Here is a 19,965-nt window from a genome sequence, read left to right on the forward strand (position 1 = left end):
GTGCATAAAACTGTTTTTATCTCCCAACCATCTCAACGCACACACACACTCCAGGTTGTCCTGAAATCGCTGGGTTCTGACTCATGCGAAACAGACCAGTGGCTACTTATACACCCGGAGAGGCCGCCCAGCCTCGCTGTAGAGGCCCAGACCTGGGTCCTCTTGAATACACATACGCGGATAAAAGACTGAGGTGACACACATCAGAATGAAAACGGGGAGGGCTCTAGATAAACAATAAAAGTGAATGTAGAATTTGTTTTAGAAGCCAGCCCAGGACTGGGACTGGATACTGAGGCAGTGAGTGGTCTAGTCACAAGGGCTTGCGCCAGGAGGCAGGGGGCAGGGGGCAGTTGGCAGGGCCACATTGGCAACCTGGCAAAAGCGGCTCCAGCAGCGTCTCTTGCTCCATATTTGGGTCACTGTTCTGTTGCTCTGAACTGTGAACCACAAAGTTAACACAGAGCCTTAGTGCTATGTCCAGGTAATTTGATAACGTCTATTCTATGATCTCACATGGAGACATAAACAGGCTCAGGCTGCTGGACCAGAAAGTCTATGGAGGAAACGATGAACATCTGAAAGGATACACATCCAAACAGTTAACAGTGGTTACTCCTGTAATATCAAAGTGGACATAAGAAGTGGACGGGCGCAGACTTATTTATTTATTTAGACGGAGTCTCGATCTGTCGCCCAGGCTGGAGTGCAGTGGTGCGATCTCAGCTCACTGCAATCTCTGCCTTCCGGGTTCAAGCAGTTTACCTGCCTCAGCCTCCGGAGTAGCTGGGATTATAGGCAGCCCCCCCTGCCCCACCACTCCCGACTAATTTGTATTTTTAGCAGAGACGGGGTTTCCCATGTTGGCCAGGCTGGTCTCAAACTCCTGACCTCAGGTGATCCACCTGCCTCAGCCTCCCAAAGTGCTGGGATTACAGGCGTGAGCCACCGCTCCTGGCCTTATTTTTATTTTTTTAATTTCACTGTTGACAACATGCTTTTTAAAAACTAATAACATATACATGAAAAAATACAAGCCATGTAAATGAATAATTAGTGATAAGTCAGTCTCCTACTCTAGCGGGCAAGAGTCAACTTCAGTCCCTGTTCCCATTTCCAGGGGGAGCTTCCAAGTGTCTTGAGTGTCCTTCACAACATAGTCTATGCAAATAGGCACTTATGGATACACTTCTTACTTGTAACTCTGCATATTTGCATGGTTTGTTTTTGCAGGCAAGCCGATTAGAAAGCCAATTAAAAAACATGTCAGTGAGTACTTAATACGGGTTAAGTAGGATGGGGTTTTGATTTTTTTTCACATTCAAATGGCATCTTAGGTACCACTTCTGGGGGTCCTCAACATATGCACTTCTCATCATTTTCTTAAGAGCTGAGATCTGGATTCTCTCTCTCTCTCTCTCTCTCTCTCTCTCTATCTCTCTGTGTGTGCGCGCGCGTGAAAGAGAGAGAGAGATTGATTCTTAGGCTAAGAAGATGGTTTTGGCCCAACGTGGGTTGCATGCCTGTGGGTGGAGGAATTGCAGGCCAGGCAGTGTGTCCTGTGACCTTGGAATGAATGAGAAGGGTCTGGGCTCCACTGAAAATGACACCTTATCTCATTCCACGGGCTCTGCTGAACCAGAGCGTACGCGTGCCTTCTTTCTTCAGCTGCTGTCAAAGCAAAGCTAGGTTGTGCGGCTGCGGCAGCCCTTTCCTTGTATTGCGTTTCACCTGGGGTGTTTGTGTGAGTGTACAGACTACAGTTTGATACGGCTTCTGAAGGCTTGCAGTCAGGAAGTAGCCACATCTTGTGTCCGTTGACTGCGGCCTCAGTCCTCTTATCCATCTGTTCATTCAACAAGTATTTATCAAGCATTTACCATGTATGAAACATTGACCCAGATTCTGGGAAAACTGGCAAATGAAACCAGAATGTCTAATCAGGTGCCTGCTGGCTGGGAAGCCGCGAGGGTAGATGCTGAGAGGTGCTGCATTTGAATGTTTGATACTTTGATTTCCCTTCCGAAAGCACACAGTCTCGGCCTGCCTCCCTGCATTTTACCTCCTAAATTCCCCTCTGATCCTTCCCCTCCTTTATGCTTCTGTTACTGCCTCTTCAGGTCCTTCTCCTCACTTGGGCCAATCTGGCAGCCTCCAGACTGATGTCTGTCACTCCCCCCTTCAGCCCTGTTTCACACCCATTGTTGGGAATGCACTTAACACAAAGCTGGTGTGTCATTTCCATGCCTGAGACTTTTCATGGCTCTCTATTGTCTATTGCATAAAATCCAAGCTCCTTAACTAGCCGTAGGAGACGCTGAATGACATTGCTCACACTGTCTGTGGACACATGGAGATGATCTTCAAGAACAGCTCTCCCTTCAAGGGCCGACTTGCTGGCGAGCTGTGAGGAGCGTGGTCAGCAGACAGCCTTCAGCTGTCAGCTCCTTTAGGGTTTACTGTAGCTACAGAGAGCCTCCTTCCCCAAGGCAGTCCCTTTTCCTGGATAGCCCACACCTGGTGATTGAGGCAGGGGTATAAAGACTCTCCATTTTAACCTGGTATGTGTCCATTCCAAAAGTCATGCATTGAAACTTCACAGCCAGTGCGATAGTCTTATGAGGTGGGGCCTTTAAGAGGCGATTGGGCCACGAGGCTCCTCCCACGTGAATGGGATTAACACCCTTTATAAAAGAGGCTTCAGGCGGTGTTTGGCTTTCTTGCTCTTTCACCTTCCCCGTGTGAAGCTGCAGTGTTCATTCCCCCGAGAGGATGCGGACACGGGATGCCGTCTCGGAAGCAGAGAGACCAGGTCCTCACTAGCTGGCAGCTTGGTTTGGATTTCCCAGCCTCCAGAACTGTGAGAAATAATTTTCTGTTTTTAATATATTACCAGTTTCAGGCATTTTGTTATAGAAGCAGAAAATGTGCTGAGACAATCAGCTTTCTGGGAGGCCAGCCTGCAGTTTGACTTCCCCCTGTGCCCAGTCAAGCTTCCGCCCTTGTTCCTTCACAGGTGTTGTTCCCTAGTGAACACCTGTTACTCCAAACTCCTTCTCATACTTGCTTCTGGAGCCCCAGCCCGTGACACTGCCTGGATAGCGTCATTGCTGCCTCTCCCTTTATACCAGACTCCCTGTCACTCCCCGTACACACCCTGTTCCAAATCCCCGTGCTTTCATGTGTGCTATTCCCCTGGCCTCAACTTTTCTTCTCAATTTTTTTTCTGGTCAACAAAACTTCTGTGTTTCCTGTCCTTTCAAACCCAGCTCAGGGAATTTCTCCTGTCTGGCTCCTTGTTGCTGGGCTTGGCTGGCTTCTTTGTTCTCTCCCACCTCCGTTTGCTTACCGAGTACCGCTGTAGTCGGCGGGTGCAGTGTTGGACACAGAAGTGATGGATTCTGGAGCAGAAAGGGACCCGGGACTACCTGACACGGTGGTTAATTGTGGTTCTGTAGCAGGAGCTGCGATGAACACGGGAGAACAGATACGCCTTCAACATACCGACTTCATTTCCTTCGGGTGCATACCTAGAACTGGGATTACTGAAACATATGGTAGTTCCGTTTTTTTTTAAAAAAAAGTAATTTATTTTTTTCTGAGGCAAATTAGTGCAGCCTTTTGCCCAGGCTGGAGTGCAGTGGCACAGTCACAGCTCACTGCAGCCTTGCCCTCCTGGGCTCAAGAGATCCTCTTTCCTTAACCTCCCAGTAGCTAGGACTACAGGTGTGTGCCACTATGCCCGGCTAGCTTTTAACATTTTGTGTTTGTAGAGACGGGGTATCACCATGTTGCCCAGGGTGGTGTCAAACTCCTGGCTGTAAGTGATCCTCCTGCCTCAGCCTCCCAAAGTGTTGGGATTACAGGCACGAGCGACTGTGCCCGGCGGTGGTTCTATTTTTAGTTTTTAAAGAACCTCCATACCATTTTCTGTAATTGCCATACTAATTTTCATTCCCACCAACAGTGCCTAAAAGTTACCTTTTCTCCACATCCTCCAGTACTCATCATTCATCTTTTTGGTGAACGCCATTCTAACAAGCATGAGATCATATCTCATGATTTTGATGTACATTTTTCTTTTCTTCTTCTTCTTCTTCTTTTTTTTTTTTGAGATGGAGTCTTGCTCTGTTGCCCAGGCTGGAGTGCAGTGGCACGATCTCGGCTCACTGCAACGTCCGCCTCCCGGGTTCAAGCGATTCTCCTGCCTCAGCCTCCTGAGTAGCTGGGATTACAGGCACACGCCAACACGCCAGCTAATTTTTGTATTTTTAGTGGAGACAGGGTTTCACCATCTTGGCCATGCTGGTTTCGAACTCCTGGCCTCAGGTGATCCACCCACCTCGGCCTCCCAAAATGCTGAGATTACAGGCGTGAGCCACCGTGCCTGGCCTGATGTACATTTTTCTAATGATTAGTGATGTTGAATATATTTTCATGTACCTATTGGCCATTTGTATGCCATCTAAAGAAACATCTGTTCATATTCTCTGCCCATTTTAAAATCAAATTGATTTCTTGCTGTGGAGCTGTTTGGATTTCTTATATAGCTTGGACATTGACCCCTTATCAGATGCATGGTTTGCAAATATTTTCTCCCATTCTATGAGTTATCTCTTCCCATTCTATGGGTTATCTCTGCACTTTGCAGTGCAGAGACTTTTTAGTTTGATGCCATTCCACTTGTCTATTTTTGCTTTTGTTGCCTGTGCTTTTGAGTTACTATTCAAAAATCCTTGCCTGGACCAATGCCACATGAAGTGTCTCCCTTATGTTTTCTTCTGTGTTTTGTTTTGTTTTTGTTTTTTATCATTTTATGTCTTACATTTAAGTCTTTAATCCATTTGGAGTTGATTTTTTCTATATGGTGAGAGAGAGGGGTCTAGCTTCATTTTTCTGCATTTGGAAAACCAGTTTTCCCAGTACTAATTATTGAAGAGAGTGTTCTTTTCCCAATGTGTGTTCTTGGCATCTTTGTAAAAAATCAGCTCTAAGTGCATGGATTTATTTCTGTATTCTTTATTCTGTTCCATTGGTCTATGTATTTTTATTGCAGTGTCATGCTGTTTTTGTTGTTATGACTTTGTAGTATATTTTGAATTTCAGGTAGTGTGATGCCACTAGCTTTGTTCTTTCTGGTCCAAATTCCTTTGGCTATTTGGGGTCTTTTGCGGTTCCATACACATTTTATGACTGTTTTTCTATATCTGTAAAGAAGTCATTGGTATTTTGATATGGATTTTTTTTTGCATTTGTAGATTGTTTTGAGTAGCATGGACATTTTTGTAATGGTAATTCTTTAAATCCATAAACAGGGAATATTTTCTCATTTACTATTCTCTTTTCAATTTTATCTTCAATGTTTTATAGTTTTTATTTTGGAGAGCTTTCATCTCTTTGGTTAAATGTCCTCCAAGAGATCCTTTGGTTTTGGTAGCTATTGTAATTGGTATGGTTTCTCCTTTTTTTTTTTTCAGATAGTTCACTATTCGTGTATAGATGTTTCTGTTTTTATGCCAGTACCATAGTATTTTGATTAAAATTGTTTTATAATATGTTAATATGTTTTGAAATCAGACAGTGTGATGCCTTCAGCTCTGTTATTTTTGTTGAAGTTTATTTTTGCCTTTTGGAGTCTTTTGTGGTTTTATACACATTTGTTTTTATTAAAAATTTTATTAAAAAAATTTTCCATATGGGGGGTACATGTGCAGGTTTGTTGCATGTGTGTATTGCACCCAGTCAGAGAGCATAGTACCAAATAGGTAGTTTTTCAACCCATGCCTCCCTCTCCTCCTCCCCCTCATTAGTCTGCAGTTTCTTTTGTTCTCCGGTTTATGTCCACATGTGTTCAATGTTTAGCTCTCACTTATAAGTGAAAACATGTGGCATTTGGTTTTCTGTTCCTGAGTTAGTTTGCTTAGGATTATGGCCTCCAGCTCTATCCATGTTGTTGGAAAGGACATGACTTCATTCTTTTTTATGACTGCATAATATTCCATGGTGTATACAGACATTTTCTTTATCTGGTCAACCACACTGATGACACCAAAGTTGAAACATTGTCTTTGCTATTGTGAATAGCATTGTGAGGGACATATGCATACATGCGTCATTCTGGTAGAATGATTTATATACCCAGTAATGGAAATACTGGGTCAAATGGCAGTTCTGTTTTAAGTTCTTTGAGAAATCTCCAAACTGCTCTTCACAGTTGCTGAACTAATTTACATTCCCACCATCAACATATAAGCCTTCCCTCCCTTTTCTCCACAGCCTTGCCAGCATCTGCTTTTTTTGGACTTTTTATTAATAGCCATGTTGACTGGTGTGAGATGGTATCTCACAAAATGGTGGTTTTGATTTGCATTTCTCTGATGGGTGATGTTTAGCATTTTTTCATATGTTTGTTGGCCAGTTGTATGCCTTCCCTTGAGAAGTGTCATTTCCTTTCCCCATTTTTTAATGGGGTTATTTTTTGGTTATTAAGTTCCTTACACATACTGGATATTAGACATTTGTCAGATACATAGTTTGTAAATATTTTCTCCCGTTCTGCAGGTCGTCTGTTTACTCTTTTGATAGTTTCTTTTGCTGTGCAGATGCTCTTTAGTTAATCAGGCCCCACTTTTCAATAGTTTGACTTATTTTTTCCTATTTGGAGGCCTTTTATTTCTCTTGCCTGATCGCTCTGGCTAGGCCCTTCCAGTACTGTGTGGAATAGGAGTGGTGAGAGTAGGCCTCCTTGTTTTGTTCCAGTTCTCAAGGGGAATGGCTCCAGCTTTTGCCCATTCAGTATGATGTTGGCTGTGGGTTTGTCATAGATGGCTCTTACTGTTTGGAGGTATGTTCCTTGGATGCCTACTGTGTCGTGGAGTTTTATCATGAAGGGATGCTGGACTTTACCAAAACCTTTTTCTGTTTCTATTGAGATGATCATATGGTTTTTGCTTTTAATTCTGTTTATGTGATAAATCACATTGATCGCTTTTTGTATGTTGAACCAGGCTTGAATCCCAGGAATTAAGGTTGGGCAAGTCCAGATGGTCATTTTACAGGTACTTGCTGACATGCAGTTGCCTCTCAACCTGGGGAAGACTAATGAAAGCAACTGGCTTGTGTGGAGAAGGTGGCTCAGGATTCGAGCCTGAAAGGTGAATGGACAGTGTTTCCTGCAGCATGATGTTGACTAGTTTTTTCTGGTATGGCATCTCTGTTGACCAGAATACTGAGCAATTCCCAAGATCCCGGTGCTGGCTACTGTAAGTCCTACCTTCATTCTTTGTTTCTAACTGATCCCAGGTGGTCTAACTCTGCTGGCACTCTGTTTCCCTGAGGATGAGACAAGAGTGAGCTTGTCTCTTCCTACAAAGGATCCCAGAATGGTGGGGAAACTGAGTATTGGCCTCCAATTCACTTTTCTTATTGTAGAAACTGTGGGTCTAGGGACATTCTCTGTGTGTGGTGCGGTGCTGACTTTTGGGGAGGGTGAAATGGTCAGAGAACAATTTCTGTTACTCTTTGGTCATGGCTTTTCTCTATTGTGTGTCCCAGCCACACATTCTCTAAGGTGGTGTCTCAGCCTCAATCCCAATTCCTGGAATATTCAATAGGTTTTTTTTTTTTTTTTTTTTAATTTTAAGTTCCGGGATACATGTGCAGGATGTGCAGGTTTGTTACGTAGGTAAACGTCTGCCATGGTGTTTTGCTGCACCTGTCAACCCATCACAGAGGTACTGAGCCCTGCATGCATGAGCTATTTCTCCCGATTCTCTCCCTCCACTGCCCCCACCCCCACAACAGGCCCCAGTGTGTGTCGTTCCCCTCCCTGTGTGCTTGTGTTAGGATGGTATTCCTGATTGTGGATGCTTCTAGTTGGATTTCTGTGTGGGGGAGTGAAATGGAGAACTCCTATTCTGCCATCCTGCTTATGTCACTCTCTTGTTGACTATTGTTTAAATAAAGACTCTATGATTCATATATTCTATGTGTTTGGAGGGGAAGAAAGTATTGTTATGGACTGAATGTTTATGTCCCTGCCAAATCCTTATGTTGAAGCTCTAATCCCCCATGTGATAGTACCTTTGGGAGGTTATTGGGTTTAGAGGAGCTCATGATAATGAGCCCCATATTGGGATTAGTGCTCTTATAAGAAGAGGAGGAGACCAGTGCTTTTCCTTTCTCTCCTTGCATACACAAAGAAGAGGTCATGTGAGCACACAGCCAGATGGTGGCTGCCTACAAGATAGGAAGAAGTCTTACCAGAACCCAACCATGCTGGCATCCTGATAGTGACTCCTAGCTTCCGCAACTGAGAACATAAATCTGTTGTTTGAGCCACCTAGTGTATGGTATTTTGTTATAGCAGCCCTAATTGACTAAGACAGATGTGTTTTCCACATCTAATCATTCATCCAATTTCAAACCCAATGGCAGACTAAACCTCCAGATCCTTTAAAAACTAAAAAAGTAATTATGAATAATTTCAAACATGCAATAAGAACATAATTTTAGACACATATATGCCATCCACAAAATTAAAAATATTAACTTGTTACCTGATCATGTCACTTCTTTCTGTAAAAAAGATTTAAAATGTTATAGGTAACACTAAAGCATTATCCCCATTCCTTTCCCTCATTTTGTCCTCTTTTTCAAAGGAACTGATTTCCTGAATTTGAGAACAATTTTCAAGTATGTTTGTACTTTAGGAGAACAGTTCTCAAACTTTTGGTTTCAGGACGCATTTACCTGCTTAAAATTTTCGGGACCAAAAGAGCTGTGAGCTGTGTTTAGATTGTATCTCTCGATATTCTCATATTAGACATTTAAAATATTTACTAATTCATTCATAAAACAATACTACCATTATATGTTTTTATAGTAGGATTTTAAATAGAAATCAGTATATATATTTAAAACAATTTATTGAAGAATAGCATAGTTTTACATTTTTTCAAATCTTTTTAATGTCTGGCTTAATATAAGAGAGCTAGATTCTTGTATCAGCTTCTGCATTTATTTGTAGTGATATGTTATTCTGGTTGACATGTATGAAGAAAATCCAGCCTTATACAGAGATGTAATTGCAAAAGGGAGGATTATGTTAATAACCTTTTCAATTAATATTATTTGATACTACATCAAAACGTGATAAGTAGTAGTTTCTTAAAGGTTGCTAGCAATGCAGAATCTGCTAACATATCAATAGACATTTTATCCCCTAGGTCATTAAAATTCATTGGCTTCTTTTGAATTGGTCTTTTAATTCACGTGTAACTTTTTTAAGTTGATCTTTTATCCACGTGTAACTTTTTCACATCATGCATTAATCATTTGAAAAATATTGACTCACTAAGTTATGCAGATCTTCCAAATGTTGACACACTTAATATGTATATGAAATACATATCCATCACCATGAGGGATGAATTTTCCAAAGGGGTGATATTTGCTTGATAGAGCAAATATTTATTACTAGCAACAAACACTGTCAGTTTTTCTCACAGTAACAGGCTCACTTCATGCATTTTGTGACAACATTTGGCAAGTACCAGTTCTGAATAACTATCGTTTATCAGTTATTCTAACAAATACAAATAATGTTCCATGAAGTGGCTGGTTGCGCCCAAATTCAATCAATCACTCAGGTACTTCCTCACAAGACAACCATTGTACTTTGAGATGCAGAGATGCTCTATGTGGACTTGCCATTTTGTTATACAAAATATTAAAAGAACATACACTAAAAGGTATGATTTAATAAAATAATTTTACTGCTTTATCAAGGACAACATTTGTTTAGAATTTTATCTTTCTCTGCATCTATTGACATGTTGATTTTTTTCTTTTAATTTGTCAATATAATAACATGGATTTAAAAGTATCAAATTATCTTTACATACCTTTAATATATCCTAGTGGGTCCTTATGCAGTATTATTAGTTTTAAATTTTCTGTTGGATTCAATTTACTAGGATTTTCTTTGGGATACCTGTATATATTAAGTGAAATTAGCTCCTGCACTTTTCTTTCTTGTACTCTTTTTCTGCTTTGGTATCAGGTGATAATTATGACATAAAACTATTTGGGAAGTTTCATTTCTTTTTCTATTCTTTGCAGAGATTTTTTGTTTTTAAACTGGATGATCCATAACTTGCTAAAATTTGCTTATCAATGGATTTGTATTTGTGATATATGTACATATTCATATATATGAATATTTAAAATGATTGCTTAAATTCTAGTTATAGGACTATTTAATTTTTCCATTTCTTCTTGAGTCAGCTTTGACAAGTCACATTTTTTCAAGGATATATTTATTTTGTCAAAATGTTTAAAATTGTTGGCATGTAGATGTTGATATTGTCTCTTCATCATCCTAATCTTGATGTTATCTTTAGTTTTTACCCCCATTCTTCCCACTGTAGTGTTTACTTGTGTCTTTTCTTTCCTTAATCAGTATCCCAGAGGTTTATTCACTTCATTTTTTTAAAAAAGAACCAATCTTTGACTTTTAAAATTCTCTTTATTATATTTTTGTTTTGTATTTTATTGAGTGCTATTCTCAATTTATTTATTAAAATATCTCCTTTTCTCTATGTTCTCCGGGATAACTAAATTGTTCATTTGTTCCAGAATCCTCCCCTTGTACTGGCCCTTCTATGACTGCTATTTTTGAATATGCGCTGATATTTGAGAGTTTTGTTTTGAGGGGTGGATGGAATTCTTGCATGAAGGAGAGAAGGAAGGTGAGGAACTACAGAAATAAAAGCTAGGATGGTCTTTCCAAGGGCAAGGTCTGACTTCCTACAGAGAAAAGGAATGCAGGGAAAAGGCAAGAGAGTATTGCTTGAGGCCCAAAAGATAAAATCAACCCGGAGCACAAGAGGAATTTTGTTGGCATTTCCGCATGAACTATATGGGGTGTGTCCAGAGTGACTGTATGTCAACGTTGAAGTGGCACATGTTGTACCTGTTAGAGCATCAAGAAAGGGGAAGCCTCACCCAGGGCATCTGTGATAGGGGTAGTGCAAAGTGTCTTCTCCAAAGAGCTTGAGGGTAGCAGGCTCCTTAGAGAAGCCAGACCTCTGGGTCATAAGTGAATGGGTGCTAGAGAACATGAGAGACTGCCTGAGGCTATAACTGGGTATATATAGATAAGCCTAGAACTGTGGGCCTATAATCAAGCGGGTTTAAATATTTGACTCTGTAAAATCCTGGTAGTAGTGTTAGCATGACATTATTTATTGCCAAGGCTGGTGAGGTCTTGGAGGCACTGGGATACACATTATGTCTTTTCTTCACCACAGGCAGATATGCTCATTCTGAGCTGCAGCTGTACCCTAATGACTGTTGCATATCCCACAGCATAATGCCTTACGTGGGTGAAGGAGATTTCCGGTCTCCACTTCGATCCCCTTTCCAAAATTACCTTCATTTAAGCCTCTGAAAGGGTCTCCCTAGGAGTCTTCCCAGAGCCCCATGCATGTCTTTGTTCCTCAGGCTGTAGATGAAAGGGTTCATCATAGGCGTCACCACAGCATACATCACTGTGGCTACTGAGTCCTTCATGGAGTAGGTGTGGAGGGGCTGCAGGTATACCATAGCAAGTGTCCCATAAAAGAGGGAGACCACACCCAAATGTGAGGCACAGGTAGAGAAGGTTTTGTGTTTCTTAGAGGCTGAGGGTATCTGAAGGATGGTTCTGACAATACGTATATAGGATGTGGTTGTGAACCCTAAGGGGGTGAGGAAGAAAGCAGCCAGTAGCAACCAGCACTGTGTGAATGATGTGGGTGTTGGAACATGCCAGCTGCAGCAGGACGTACATCTCACAGAAGAGGTGGTGGATCTCTTGAGTCCCACAGAAGGTCACCCTGGTCAGGAGGAGAGTGAGGAGGAGGCCATAGAGAACAGACAGCCCCCAACACAAGCAGAGTAGCAAGATACAGAGTCCAGGATTCATGGCTGTGACATAGTGGAGGGGGCAGCAGATGGCCACATAGCGGTCATACGCCATCACGGCCAGGATGAGGTTGTCCAGGGCCACCAAGGAGACCAGGAAGTAGAGCTGCGTCAGACACCCTGCATAGGAGATGCTTTGTTCTGGGACTGGAGGTTCACCAGCATCTTGGGGATTGTGTTGGTGACAAAGAAAAGGTCAGTGAAGGAGAGGTTGGCCAGGAAGAAGTACATGGGGGTGTGCAGGCGGGAATCAGAGCTGATGGCCAGGATGATGAGCACATTTCCCACCACCGTGACCAGGTACATGGACAGGAACATCCAAAACAGGATCCGCTGCTGCTCAGGACTCTCTGACATCCCCAGGAGTAGGAACTGTGAGTTCTCACTCTGGTTATCTCCATCCATACCCCCAACCTTCTGCAACATTAACACCAACAAATGTTTATTAAGTGCCCTCATTTGAATAAGGACACGAAGATAAGCAAAATCAACTCTTTTCTTAGCATTAAAATATCTTGGACTAAATTTTAAAAATAAAAGCAACAGGTCATTATAGGCACAAAAACAGAATTTGGAAGTTATGCAACTTAATTATTCCAGCAACTTCTACCCTTACATGCTGAATATTATAAAAACAATGTCTAAGCCTTATTTTTAATCCTACCATCTTCCAGTAGTCTTGAAGTGTTTAAAGTTTAGTGTTATGATTTTATATAGGGTTTTAAGTGGTATTTAATACAGGTATACGTATTACAAGAAATGATTATTATCCAATTGGAGGAAGTGGAGAAATAAAATATTGGAAAGAAGAAAGAAGAATTATTATTACTTGCTGATATAATGATCTCTCTGGGAAATCTAAGAAAATCAGTGGAAACATCATTAGAACAAAAAAGATGTTTGTGATTAGTCAGTGAAATGACCCACCACAAAATGAACAGACCCTCAGCTTTCATGGTCCCCATAAGCCATGTAGTGCAGCGCTAAAGACCGTCCTGTGGGAACTCTTTTTTTTTTTTTTTCCTTTAGGAAGTTCTTTTTAATAAACAAGTGGTAATTAAAAGACTTAACAAATGCATGACATTAATTTCAGATTTAACAAGATAGCCTTTCAAAGGAATATATTCCCCTACCCAACCCCAAAAGCATTTATGTCCTGATGACCACAAGGAATAACTGAGCTGAAGAAAAAACTTGTCATTGTCAGGGAGATAAAATTCTTCTACCACGTTTTTACCTTCCATTCCTTGGCACTGTGTCTGTGGCTCTTCCTAATATCACTTCCCCAGGAGCAAAGACCCTCTTAGAATTAAATTGGAACATTTTCACTGTAGAACCTGTAACAAGTTAATCTTTTTGGAATGGTAGTCAGATAGCGGAGGTAAAGCCTTACGTGCCAGATCTTCTACTTTGATACTTTTGCTATGCTGTATTTCTAAAATATCCATGTACTTGGCTGACTTCTTAAATGCTGAGCAAAATTTGTCCTCTTCTTGATGGTTCAGAATTATTGTTATGGGGTATCACTTACTATTATGTATTAAAATGTACATTAATGGGCACTAATCTGAGTAATAATTCAGGAACTTGCCTTAAAAAGAGTTACTCATGTCAGCTTACCATTTGCACTGGTCTTTCAAAAATGGAATGAGACTTATTCAACCATATAGTCCCTTAGGAAGTACCTTTCAGTTAACTTTATTGACATACAGGTCATCAAAAGTCTTTTCCTAAATAATTTTATTTGCCCTTCAGAAAACCATCTCTGTTTATTGTTCTTGCTGTGATTACTCTTAATTCACCAGCGTCATTCATAATGTTATGAAATTGTTTAGACCTAATCTCACATATAACTAAAGGCATTAGCTTTCATACAGTCTGTTAAGTTAGAAAGCCCTCATCCAAGATTCCATCCTTTTCCCCCAAATAAGAAAAGCTTTTTTTCTCTGAGATAGTAAATTTAACTTATCACATTAAACTGCCAATTTAGGAATTCATACTCTCATCTTCTCTCACCCGAATTCTTTGTTTTTTTTTTTTTTTTTTTGTGTGTGTGTGTGTGTGTTTTTTTTTTTTCCTTCCAGCTATTCTTGTATTCCTTATAACCCATCGGTTCTCAAACTCTTTATTCTTTTTTTCTTTTTTATTATTTTTATACTTTAAGTTCTAGGGCACATGTGCACAACGTGCAGGTTTGTTACATATGTATACATGTGCCATGTTGGTGTGCTGCACCCATTAACTCATCATTTACATTAGGTATATCTCCTAATGCTATCCCTCCCCCCTCCCCTCTCCCCACAATAGGACCCAGTGTGTGATGTTCCCCTTCCCATGTCCAAGTGATCTCATTGTTCAGTTCCCACCTATGAGTGAGAACATGCAGTATTTGGTTTTCTGTTCTTGCGATAGTTTGCTGAGAATGATGGTTTCCAGCTGCATCCATGTCCCTACAAAGGACACGAACTCATCCTTTTTTATGGCAGCATAGTATTCCATGGTGTATGTGTGCCACATTTTCTTAATCCAGTCTGTCACTGATGGACATTTGGGTTGATTCCAAGTCTTTGCTATTGTGAACAGTGCCGCAATAAACATATGTGTGCATGTGTCTTTATAGCAGCATGACTTATAATCCTTTAGGTATATCCCCAGTAATGGGATGGCTGGGTCAAATGGTATTTCTAGTTCTAGATCCTTGAGGAATCACCACACTGTTTTCCACAATGGTTGAACTAGTTTACAGTCCCACCAACAGTGTAAAAGTGTTCCTATTTCTCCATATCCTCTCCAGCACCTGTTGTTTCCTGACTTTTTAATGATTGCCATTCTAACTGGTATGAGATAGTATCTCATTATGGTTTTGATTTGCATTTCTCTGATGGTGAGTGATCTTTTCATGTGTCTGTTGGTTGTATGAATGTCTTCTTTTGAGAAGTGTCTGTTCATATCCTTTGCCTACTTTTTGATGGGGTTGTTTGTTTTTTTTCTTGTAAATTTGATTGGGTTCTTTATAGGTTCTAGATATTAGCCCTTTGTCAGATGAGTAGATCGCAAAAATTTTCTGCCATTCTGTATGTTTCCTGTTCACTCTGATGGTAGTTTATTTTGCTATGCAGAAGCTCTTTAGTTTAATTAGATCCCATTGGTCAATTTTGGCTTTTGTTGCCATTGCTTTTGGTATTTTAGACATGAAGTCCTTGCCCATGCCTATGTCCTGAATGGTATTACCTAGGTTTTCTTCTAGGGTTTTTATGGTTTTAGGTCTAACATTTAAGTCTGTAATCCATCTTGAATTAATTTTCGTATAAGGAGTAAGGAAAGGATCCAGTTTCAGCCTTCTACTTATGGCTAGCCAATTTTCCTAGCACCATTTATTAAATAGGGAATCCTTTCCCCATTTCTTGTTTATATCAGGTTTGTCAAAGATCAGATGGCTGTAGATTTGTGGTATTATTTCTGAGCTGTAGATTTGTGGTATTATTTCTGAGAGACCAATGTTCTGTTCCATTGGTCGATATCTGTTTTGGTACCAGTACCATGCTGTTTTGGTTACTGTAGCCTTGTAGTATAGTTTGAAGTCAGGTAGTGTGATGCCTCCAGCTTTGTTTTTTTGGCTTAGGATTGTCTTGGCAATGCGGGGTCTTTTTTGGTTCCATATGAACTTTAAAGCAGTTTTTTCCAATTCTGTGAAGAAAGTCATTGGTAGCTTAATGGGGATGGCATTGAATCTAGAAATTACCTTGGGCAGTATGGCCATTTTCACAACATTGATTCTTCCTATCCATGAGCATGGTATGTTCTTCCATTTGTTTGTGTCCTCTTTTATTTCACTGAGCAGTGGTTTGTAGTTCTCCTTGAAGAGGTCCTTTACATCCCTTATAAGTTGGATACCTAGGTATTTTATTCTCTTTGAAGCTATTGTGAATGGGAGTTCATTCATGATTTGGCTCTCTGTTTGTCTGTTACTGGTGTATTAGAATGCTTGTGATTTTTGCACATTGATTTTGTATCCTGAGACTTTGCTGAAGTTGCTTATCAGCTTAAGGAGATTTTGGGCTGAGACAATGGGGTTTTCTAAATACACAATCATGTCATCTGCAACAGGGACAATTTGACTTCTTCTTTTCCTAACTGAATACCTTTATTTCTTTCTCTTGCCTGATTGCCCTAGCCAGAACTTCCAACACTGTGTTGAATAGGAGCGGTGAGAGAGGGCATCCCTGTCTTGTGCCAGTTTTCAAAGGGAATGCTTCCAGTTTTTGCCCATTCAGGATGATATCGGCTGTGGGTTTGTCATAAATAGCTCTTATTATTTTGAGATACATTCCATCAATACCGAATTTATTAAGAGTTTTTAGCATGAAGGGCTGTTGAATTTTGTCAAAGGCCTTTTCTGCAGCTATTGAGATAATCATGTGGTTTTTGTCTTTGGTTCTTTTTATATGCTGGATTACATTCATTGATTTGTGTATGTTGAGCCAGCCTTGCATCCCAGAGATGAAGCCCACTTGATCATGGTGGATAAGCTTTTTGATGTGCTGCTGGATTTGGTTTGCCAGTATTTTATTGAGGATTTTTGCATCGATGTTCATCAAGGATATTGGTCTAAAATTCTCTGTTTTTGTTGTATCTCTGCCAGGCTTTGGTATCAGGATGATGTTGGCCTTGTAAAATGAGTTAGGGAGGATTCCCTCTTTTTCTATTGATTGGAATAGTTTCAGAAGGAATGGTACCAACTCCTTGTACCTCTGGTAGAATTCGGCTGTGAATCCATCTGGTCCTGGACTCTTTTTGGTTGGTAGGCTATTAATTCTTGCCTCAATTTCAGAGCCTGCTATTGGTCTGTTCAGGGATTCAACTTCTTCCTGGTTTAGACTTGAGAGAGTGTAAGTGTCCAGGAAATTATCCATTTCTTCTAGGTTTTCTAGTTTATTTGCGTAGAGGTGTTTATAGTATTCTCTGATGGTAGTTTGTATTTCTGTGGGGTCAGTGGTGATATCCCCTTTATCATTTTTTATTGTGTCTATTTGATTCTTCTCTCTTTTCTTCTTTATTAGTCTTGCTAGTGGCCTATCAATTTTGTTGATCTTTTCAAAAAACCAGCTCCTGGATTCATTGATTTTTTTGGAGGGTTTTTTTGTGTATCTATCTCCTTCAGTTCTGCTCTGATCTTAGTTATTTCTTGCCTTCTGCTAACTTTTGAATGTGTTTGCTCTTGCTTCTCTAGTTCTTTTAATTGTGATGTTAGGGTGTCAATTTTAGATCTTTCCTGCTTTCTCTTGTGGGCATTTAGTGCTATAAATTTCCCTCTACACACCGCTTTAAATGTGTCCCAGAGATTCTGGTATGTTGTATCTTTGTTCTCATTGGTTTTAAAGAACATCTTTATTTGTGCCTTCATTTCGTTATGTACCAAGTAGTCATTCAGGAGCAGGTTGTTCAGTTTCCATGTAGTTGAGTAGTTTTGATTGAGTTTCTTAGTCCTGAGTTCTAGTTTGATGGCACTGTGGTCTGAGAGACAGTTTGTTAAAATTTCTGTTCTTTTACATTTGCTGAGGAGTGCTTTACTTCCAACTGTGTGGTCAATTTTGGAATAAGTGAGATGTGGTGCTGAGAAGAGAAGTGTTTTCTAATTCTGTGAAGAATGTCAATGGTAGTTTGATGGGAATAGCATTGAGTCTATAAATTACTTTGGGCAGAATGGCCATTTTCATGATATTGATTCTTCATATAAATGAGGATGGAATGTTTTTCCATTTGTGTCATCTCTTATTTCCTTGAGCAGTGGTTTTTAGTTTTCCTTGAAGAGTTACTTCACGTCCCTTGTAAGCTGTATTCCTAGGTATTTTATTCTCTTTGTAGCAATTGTGAATGGGAGTTTTCTTGAAAGGTTTTAAAGATGAGAAAATAATGTCTGGTTCGATTATCTCTAATTATAATATTACATTTCAGAGATTAATATCTTATTCATTCCACTTCCACCAGTATTCATTGGATGCACTTTATCTGACCAAGATTGCGAAGGTACAGTGATGTGTAAAGACAACTCCTGCCCTCAGAGACTTGCAAGCCTAATAAGGGGATTAAACTTAATAGTCAAATAAAAATGGACACACGAATAGTGATTTATAAGCTTGAAAGCATGAGTTACTGTAATCAACACACCATGTGACCCATGTAGGGCACTTATTATTCCTGACATGTAGATGTGAAAGCTGAGGCTCAGATCTTCCCAACTTGACTCCACTCATCAGGACATATGCCCGGTATCCCTGTGCTGCCGCTCTGCCAAAAAGAGCAGCAATGAGTTGAAAGTGGTAATTTCAATAATCACTTATTATTAACTCATTAAAATGTTATAAGAGTTCTGAGAAAAGGAATTTCAGGCTGGAAAGATCAGAGATGGCCTCTTGTAGGAGGATGACGTCAGAACTGGATTTCCAATATACCCTTATTGATGACTACACTATCCAGTGTAGGCCCTCACATTGGTTGCGAGGAGATTCTCTTGTTGAAGAGTTTCCGCAGGGCCGCCTTCATGTCCCGATTTCTCAGACTGTAGATGAAAGGATTTAACATTGGGGTCACTGCCATGTACATTACAGTGATCACTGCATCTTTTAGGCTATAATTGGTCAAAGGGCGGAAGTACATGCCCATGACTGTACCATAATACAAAGAGACAACCGTGAGGTGAGAACCACAGGTGGAGAAGGCCTTGAGCACGCCCTTGGTGGAAGGAACCTGGAAGACTGTGGAGAAGACTCGAACATAGGAGACAATGATGCATAGCAATGGCACAGAGAAAACGCCGACCCCTAGGTACATCATCTTCACATTAAAGCGGATGTCAGAACAGGACACCTTCAGCAAGGGGGTAATGTCACAGTAGAAGTTGGCCACTTCCTGGTTGCCACAGAAGGACAGACTAGCTGTGAGCAGAGTGTGGGGGAGGCCATTGGCGTTTCCAATCGCCCAAGACCCAACAACTAGCAGGACACAAGACCGTGGACTCATAATTGTTGTGTAGTGAAGTGGGCGGCTGATGGCCACAGCTCGATCATATGCCATTGCAGCCAAAATATAGCTGTCTGTGTTACCCAAGGCTATCATGAAATACATCTGCGTTAGGCATCCCTCAAAAGAGATGGATTTGCTGCCCAAGAGGTGGTTGGCCAGCATCTTAGGGATGGTTACAGATGAGAAGAAGATGTCAACCAAGGAGAGGTTGGAAAGGAAAAAATACATGGGGTTGTGAAGGCGAACATCAGAGCAAATGGCTAGGATGATGAGCAGGTTTCCAATCAATGTGATGGGGTAAATGAACAGGAAGAGGATATAGAAGAAATCTTCCTGTTCCTGCTGACCAGTAACTCCCAGGAGGATGAATTCAAGTGTAGAGGACTGGTTATTTTCCCTCATGGCTTCTTCAACATGAAAGGGGAGAGGAATATTATTATATTAGCATAGTTACTGTGTGTAGTGATAATCCTTCTCCATCACTCTTGACTTAAGTGATGCAGCTGTCTATACCTCTGAGTTTATTAAATTATAGAGATATCCAATATTTTGGGGAAACATCCCTGTTGGTCAATAGAACTAATAGTCATTCACCCCTTGGCAGTCATGTCTAAAAAGTGAGCAATCTGTGAATCAGAAGTGCCCATCCTTCCTGTTCCAAGCATCACCACTAAACGCCTAGAAATTAATCATACAACAAATAATTAAGTGTCATGTCCCATGGTCTAGTCACTTTGTTAGACCTCATGGAGAAGTCATAAATATGTGACACATACAGTTTATTCATCTAACAGTTTATTCAAGGCATCGTCTATGTTCTCAATGGACCTTACAACTTAATGGAGAAGCCAAAATCACACACTAATTTTATTACACATGATAAGGAAAAGACAACATTTTGAAGTCTTTGACAAAATACTCCAGTGCAAAGGGTTTGCTGGTGGAAGGGCCAGCCCAAAAATTAGGAATTTTTCC

General features: G+C 40.6%; 2 protein-coding genes across 2 annotated transcripts; both read right to left on the bottom strand.

The window, feature by feature from the left end:
* Positions 1-11,436: 11,436 nt before the first annotated feature.
* LOC112609969 (olfactory receptor 1D5-like) lies at positions 11,437-12,426 on the bottom strand. The gene is given in 3 exon segments (XM_025363195.1): positions 11,437-11,758; positions 11,760-12,102; positions 12,105-12,426. Coding segments are annotated over 3 exon segments (987 nt in total).
* A 6,027-nt stretch (positions 12,427-18,453) lies between these two features.
* Positions 18,454-19,392, bottom strand: LOC112610167 (olfactory receptor 1A1). Its single transcript, XM_025363500.1, has one exon. The coding sequence runs from the start codon at positions 19,390-19,392 to the stop codon at positions 18,454-18,456; it is 939 nt and encodes a 312-aa protein (XP_025219285.1).
* Between the last annotated feature and the right edge of the window lie 573 nt (positions 19,393-19,965).

The sequence above is a fragment of the Theropithecus gelada genome, chromosome 16 (genome assembly GCF_003255815.1).
Source record: "Theropithecus gelada isolate Dixy chromosome 16, Tgel_1.0, whole genome shotgun sequence".
Classification (NCBI taxonomy): Eukaryota; Metazoa; Chordata; class Mammalia; order Primates; family Cercopithecidae; genus Theropithecus; species Theropithecus gelada.